At 31.3% G+C, this 7,790-nt stretch overlaps 1 protein-coding gene across 1 annotated transcript; it reads right to left on the minus strand.

The window, feature by feature from the left end:
• Positions 1-1,182: 1,182 nt before the first annotated feature.
• Positions 1,183-6,280, minus strand: LOC109788247 (protein LIGHT-DEPENDENT SHORT HYPOCOTYLS 10). The gene is made up of 2 exons (XM_020346928.3): positions 5,551-6,280; positions 1,183-1,468 (listed from the first exon to the last, which is right to left on the minus strand). The coding sequence occupies exon 1, from the start codon at positions 6,106-6,108 to the stop codon at positions 5,572-5,574; it is 537 nt and encodes a 178-aa protein (XP_020202517.1). The 5' UTR covers positions 6,109-6,280; the 3' UTR covers positions 1,183-1,468; positions 5,551-5,571.
• Between the last annotated feature and the right edge of the window lie 1,510 nt (positions 6,281-7,790).

Genomic DNA, 7,790 nt, shown 5'->3' on the forward strand with positions numbered 1-7,790 from the left:
ATTCAATTGATTATAATATTTATTTATTTTTTCTTCAATTTATTATAAAAATTATTAAAAGATTAATTTTTACACAATGTTTTTTCACAATAAATAGTAATGCATATATAATTATATTAAATTTTACATGTTTTATTGTAATAAATTAATTTATTTTTTTAATTTAAATTAAATAATTAAATTATTTGAGTTAATGTTTGACTGTTTAATTTTTTTGCAGAAATAATTTACATGAATTTATAGATTAATTTGGTTTAATTTTTTTTAATAATGAATATTAATTATATATTTACTATTTATTTATGAAAATATTGGTAAAAAATTAAATTAATCGACTAATAATTCTTGTAAATAATTATTGCAAAAATAATAATTAATCAATCAAATAATTAACTCAAATGATTTAATCATTTAATTTAAATTTAAAATTTTAATAATTTCTTACAATAAAATATGTCAAAATTAATATAACCATATCCCTTTTTCTATTTATTACAGAAAATTGTATAGATATCAATTTATTAATAATTGTATTAATTAATTAATATACAAATGAAATCAACTAAAAATAATCAAATCAAATCATCAAACAATTTAATTGATCGATTAAAATTAACTAATTATTTTTCACAAAATTTGTAAAATTTATCATATAGATTAAAATATTATAAATCATAAAATTAATAAATATTAACTATTTAAATTTGATATAAGTTTTTTTAAATTTACGCATTGTGTCAACTGACACTGTGCTTCTTTTTACAGTATTAGAATATTCTTTTGCATAGACTTATAACTATTATACATTATCACTTGATTGTTGTTTTTGACAAAGGCTATACTAATAAAAAACAATCATAACTCCTGACAATTTTTCCTTTGTATATATTATACAACATTTTTTTTTGTTTTTTGTTTTTTTGTTTTTTGCTAGCTAGTGGTGTTCTAAGTCTCCACTTAACAATTTGTTTCAAGAGGAAAGTACAACTTATGCAACTCTGCTCAAAGTTATACTTAACATTTTCAGCAGTATGCTTGAAGCTGAAGTCCAAGAAGTTCACATTATGATCAAGACATCATGCTACCACTAATCCAAAAGTTCAAATTCAAAACTCTTCCGATATAATTCCTAATTAATATATATATTTGCGTAGTTGCTGATAGAGTACTACAAGGAAAAACTAAATGCAAGACTGTAAAGCTAGCCATTCTCATTGTTTCTATTTTGGAGAAGAGGTCTTATGTTAGAAGAAGTTACAAGGTTGTACATCTCTAACATACATTTAAGATTTCCGGAGAGTAAATGGGACTAAAAGGATTATTGTTCTGAACTATACTTAGTGAAATATCGATCACTGTGATATTTTGTAATAATTTTTGGTCCAAGCAGCAGAGGAGATAATACTTTTTACCACATCTTTTTCGAAGTGCCAAATCTGCTCCATTCAATCAACTCGTTCGTATGGCTCTGCATGCAAAGAATATTCAATTAAGTGACTTGTTACTAACAATAAAACCCTTTCGAATAAATTTTTATCCACATGTCACCGAGAATATATTGAAGCGATTTCCAATGGATTTATCAGTCTTTGGATGTATCGATCATGCATACGAAACATTAGTAATTTCTTTTTGTGCATATAATGCTAACTGAAGTTTCAAGTTCCAACCAAACCAATGCTCTCTAACATCACGGCTAAAACAAGGGAGGAAATTACTGGATTGGGCTCCTCTAAGAGCAATTCGGTAAGGTTACTGTATCATGCTTGGCCTTTTTATGCATAATGCTAACTGAAATTTCAAGTTCCAAACAAAATTTTCACTCTGGAATTTGTGTTTTGCAAATCGATCAAAACACAATATTCAATGTAACGAGACAAAATGCGCCTATTCTCTACAGTACTATTTTTGACCAAAAACAAAGTGGCGTCAGAATTCATGTTCTTGGATCATGAAAAATACAACATCTATTTCGACAATACTAGAATGCTAAAAAGGCCAGAATTCAAGGCTCACACACACACGTGTGCAAGAAAAAGAGAAAAGTCTACATTTTTTACAACAAAAGAAAGGCTCCAGAATTCATGTTCAGAGACACATATACAAAAGTAGAGGGGTCTCTTTTTTAATTTACAAATACACACATACAATTTGAGATGACAATAAAGGGTTAACGTTCTTGAATCATACAACGTTTATTTATTTATTTAGAGTTTTGGACCTTAGTTTTGATCTTGAAGAAGAAAATATTATTTACCTTCGTGAGGTAGAGAGATGCATTAATTAATGAGAAAGATATATAGAGGAATTCTTGAAAGAAAATGAAATCTGTGATAAAAGCAGTCACACATATATATTGACATGGCAATAAACGATTGACATTCTTGAATCATAGAACATGAATTTTTTTTTTCTAGACTTTCGGATCTTAGTTTTGATGTAGAAGATAATTTTGGATTTGAGAGATAGAGAGAGGCACTAATGAGAAAGGAAGAATTGCACTTTTTATTGATGATTTGTTGTATAGGGTAATAATATGAAGAAAAAAAATGATTAAGAATTTAAAAATAGAGATGGTGAAAAAGTATGAGATGAGTGATATTGGCTTCCTGCACCATTTTCTGAGTATTGTAGTTTATCAAGAAGAAAGTGGTGTTTTTATTAGTCAAAAGAGACATGCTATAATATATATCGAATAAGTTTGATATATTTGACTATAAACCTGTTAATACCCCTTTGGTGGTGAATGAAAAGTTAAGAGGGGAATATAATTGAAGATTGGTGGAAACAAGTATATATGTATAGAAGCTTGGTTATTGGAAGCTTATTCTATCTCAATGCAACATGACCCAATTTGATGTTAGTCACAAGTTTACTCGATCTCTTGAGATTTATGAGTAACCGCGAAGTCACTAACATCTTGAAACTACCAGAAAAAGTTCTAAGATAAGTCATGGCCACCATGGAGTACGAAATCATATTTGAGAAGAATTTGAAGCTTGAAGTAAAAGGCTATTGTGACAATATGATTGGGCTAGAAGTGTCGATGATATAAAAAAGAATTTGAGTTATGCATTTTCTCCAAGAGTTTAGGAGTGATTTATAGGTATTCAAAGAAGTAAGAAACAATAATGTGTTCTTTAATCCAAAACATTTATGACTCTTTATCACTTATGTTACTAAATATAAGACTTTCATTTATATTTATACACTGTTAGGTTTAAGATTAAGTTACAGAACTAGCAATTTAATTAGTTGAAAAGAATATTAGAAGACATTAGAAAAAAGTAAGAGGAGTTCTTTGGCCTTGTTTTGGCAACAAATCAACCATCTTTATAGCTTAGAGAATCCGATTAACTGGACCAAACACATTAATACAAAAACATCATTTCGTTCAAAACATAATTTAAGAATGAGAGGTGTAGCTGGTTTATTGCGGTTACAAGAATAAGGGCTAACAATTTCTCTAATTAAAACACTTCCATGATCAAGATTTTAGCATATTAGATAAGCATTAAAAGTTCAAAAACAACACATTATGGGAGAGTATGTTGAATAATGTGGTTATCAATCGTTGTTATTATGTTTAATACATGAAATATTTAGTGAATACTTGTGACTTCTGATGATTGTAACTATTTTAGTAATCGAGGAGTCGCTCAACAATCTATAAATGTGTATATGTATTGCAAAAAAAAACGAAGAAGAAATGAGTGAAGAAGAAAAAAGTAAACGGGGAATTATTAGTCCTCTAAACTACTTTGTTCTGTCAATTTTTTTTGTAGTATCTATACACTATAGCCCACCATATGTTATATTTTCTTGAGTGTTATAGATTTTTATACCACTTTTAGAATATCACCGACAAAAAATGTCAAGAGTATGGTTAAATATGAAGGGAAGGATGGTAAATCATAAGATGAGTTCACAAAATGATATATTTAGTTGCTCGTAATTTTCCATCTCTTTTCTTTGCAAGTCGCATCTCCATCAAATAAAACTCATATTTGAACTTGGCATCCAATAGTTGCATTCACAAGCTTATAATCGGTTCATCTCAATTAGTTCAATTATACACAAGTTGAGGTTTGATATCCATATGTAAATGAGCGGGTGTTTCATTATCTTAAGAAGAAAACTAAATCTTATCCAGGGAATATAGGATAATTACTCCGATACTTTTAATAATAAAAGATAATTCTTGTTTCTAGATAATGAGCCATAAAATGAAATATTATTCTGTATTTTTCCTTAAAAGCATAATCCTTAATTGCTTACTCTACAGAACGAAAATTGTCTTACCTGGCACACTCGATGTTTGTTAGTGTGATTTTAGTGACAAATAGAGTTCTCTGGTGGGGCCAAGAAATTATTGAAGCCTTTGTTGGTATATCCATGTACAGGCACTAAAGCTTGAACATAAACACAAGAGTCGAATATCTTATCCTACCCGCCACAACAGCTCGGGTAATTAAGTTTAAGTGATTGGTAATCTAGTTATTATCTATCTACACTTTTTTGTTTTCCTTTAATTTTAATAAAAACAAATCTCCCGGCCCATTTCACTTTCTCATTCTTTTCTTCTTCTAAAAAAATAATATTTTTTTTACATCTTTCGAGCTAGCTCTATTATACACGGATAAGAAATACAGACATTAGAGATAACTTGGTATTAAAGTGGAGTCAGCTTCCACTAACAAGAGACATTAAGTATATAACAATCTAGAGAAAGTCACAAGACCAACAAAAGGGCATATCCAAGGCCCCTTGTCGATCTCTTCACATGCACAAACAAATAAGCATTAATAAATGAATGGCCAACATTGAATAAATAAACCTTTGTGTGGAGAAATAATTAAGCTTTTGTTGTTAAACCACGAATTTAATGTTACAATTTGTTGAAGGAGAATTGTTTGTTATTAATCAAAATATGTATTTCCTTAAAATAATAGGTGACAGACTTCCAATACGTTATAGTCTCTATCTACGTCAAGTTGTGTATGTAATCACATGCAACGTATGATATATAGATCAAGCTCAAACATCCATGGGGAGCACAAGAAATCTCAAAGAATCAGAAAAGGCCCAAATTTAGCATAAAGCAAACACCTGAGAGTATTTAATTAGGAAACTGCAAGAACAGTGTTTTGAATGATAGGAGAGAGAAAGAAAGAGAGGTAGAAGAGAAATACTATTCTTTCTGCTCTAATCATTACTCTAACAGTCTTAGGCTCTTAGCTAATAAAATATTCTTGAGGCAAACCTTTTCCAATCGACAGTGCAAAATTAGGGTTTTTATTCTTCTTCTAGGGTTTTGTATGCTACAAATGGCATCTCCACACATATGTACCAGACGTTTTTTTAGCCGATTTAGTTATAAAAAGGCTTCCAATTTCCCAATAACATGTTCTATATTAATGGATTCTATTGTATTATACATGTTGCGAGTTAGTTTGAAATTCAAGCATTTCATAGGGTTCGGTCTAATTTGCATGAATCAAAATTAAACATATATAAAGCCACAATCATTTGCATCATATGAAAATTTACCGTTCCTATATATCTCTCATCTCAAGAAACTTGGTGCTCGATATCTTTTGCACTTTGAGTCCCCTTAATTGGGTTCCTCTTCTTTTTCTTCTTCTTATATGGGATCCCTCTAGCCTTTGCCTGGCACTCCTTCACCTCACGCAGGTACACCCGAATGGCTCCGCCTCCAAAGGGATTAGTCTCCGGCGACCCACCATGCTCTTCATAGGCGGCGCGAAGCCGCCCGATGAGGGCATCCAGGCTACCCCATGCCTGCCTGAGAGGGCAGGCACATGGCGCCGGAGGGGTGGGTTGCCCAAAGAAGATGCAACCGTGCAAGTGGACCTTGGTCTTCCCAAATTGATCAAGGTACCGAAGGAAATCCAACACATGGTTGAAGTTGCACTGAGAGAGAGGAACTGGAGGACTCTGATTCTTCAGGTACTGTCCAAAGGTATTCCAGTCTCGTTTCTTTTGTGATTCATACCGGCTCAGTGGTTGTTGATTGGAAGGAGGGTGTTGTGAAGATGATGAGGAGGCGTGAGAGTGAGAAGAACCATTTTGAATTTGGGTGGACATGTTTGGCTGGTAACGATGGGAAGAAGAAGAATTAATGGGTATGGATGGTTGGATATGGAGGTTTGGGAAGAAATAACAGGATGAGTGAGAGAAGGAATGAGGTGAACTTGAAAGAATGTGTTGGTGCAGTGGAGAAAGAAGAAAATCAGGTCTTGTGGTCTTTTGAGAGGACATAATGTGGGCCCTTTGAAGGTGCTTTTCTTCTCCTTCTCCATCTCTCACACGTATTTGTATTTCTATCTTTTACTTATTTTTTCACTAGGGTATATATATACGTACATGTTTTTTTTTTTTTTTTTTTTATAGGAAAAGAGATGCTTGTATAATTATATAGGATATGGAATCATCAATAATACAATCACACCAATCATCATTTCTCACAATAGGCATTATTAATATTGTCACTTAGTAATGGTTTATTTGCGTTGGACCCTCTTTTCTTCATTTTGTCTAATCCAGTGGGAGTCAATTAGAACTAGATTACTCATTAGTCGGCGAGTTGGTGCTCATAGTCCAAGTGTTGCTTGATTTTTAGGATTTTTCTTTACACCCGCATTATTAATAAGCATAATTTAGTCCACTAATCAACTTGGTTATCCATAGTGCTGTTCGGCACAGGAAACTGATAAAACATATATATTCTATTGGAAGCCTCCAAAAAGTAATAAATAAATTAACTGGATGAAAAGGAAATAATGACACAGTATATGTCTTGATATTTTAATGAGTGGTACAACCTTTTCTGGTAATTTTTAATGGGATTATTTTTAGCGTTATATGTGTATGTGCTTTAGTGATGCAGTATTATAAATTGCATGTAATTATTGTTGTTGAGATATATAGAATTCATGGCTAGCATAATTTAAAACCCTTTTGAAAGTTTGCTTGAATTAGTATAAGATGTAAGTAGCACCAGAAATACTTTGACCCCCTGTTTAAACATTTTCAGCTCAAACATGTCAGGTTTGAGAGTACATGTCCATGCATGAATTGACAAATGGCTATAATCATGCCTGACCCCCCAACATACAAGCAGTTACCTTTTAATAAAAGTGATACATATATTACATTTCGCTTAGGGCTGAAGGGTTTGCTTTACTTAAAAGAAGATAGGATTCAACAATTCAATTGCTTCTGATTAACTAAATGATGAGTTTCTTCTTCTTTTATATATTCCCTTTAGTTCCTCAGTATGTACGAAACTATAATTTTTTGAAACTAATACCGTTACATAGGACATCAAAGTAGACAACTCCAAGCCTTTTCAAATTCATATCTCAAATCCAGTAATGAGTAATGATTAAGTTAGATTGTGGCATATAATATATACGTATTAATTAGTAATTATATATCTCAACAAAATAATATTCAAATAGACAAAAGAATTAAATAAAGTGGATATAATACTTAAAGATTGATAATCAAATGCATAAGATTTATTGAGAGAATAGTAATCACATAAGCTACAGAGATATAATGCGATAATTCAAAGAAAGTAGTAATCCATGGGGAGAAAAATCCATTTTAGGATTACATGCCTGTATACATTTCAGGTAAAAAAAGGGGTAAGTCTCATCTGAAGTGAGCCCTATAGACAGGACTCGCTATTGATAATTATACATATCCTATATATGCATCCGGACATATACGTTTTCCGACGAATAGCATAGCCCTTCAATCAA

Source organism: Cajanus cajan, chromosome 2, assembly GCF_000230855.2.
Source record: "Cajanus cajan strain Asha chromosome 2, NIPB_CcT2T_4, whole genome shotgun sequence".
NCBI classification, from domain to species: Eukaryota; Viridiplantae; Streptophyta; class Magnoliopsida; order Fabales; family Fabaceae; genus Cajanus; species Cajanus cajan.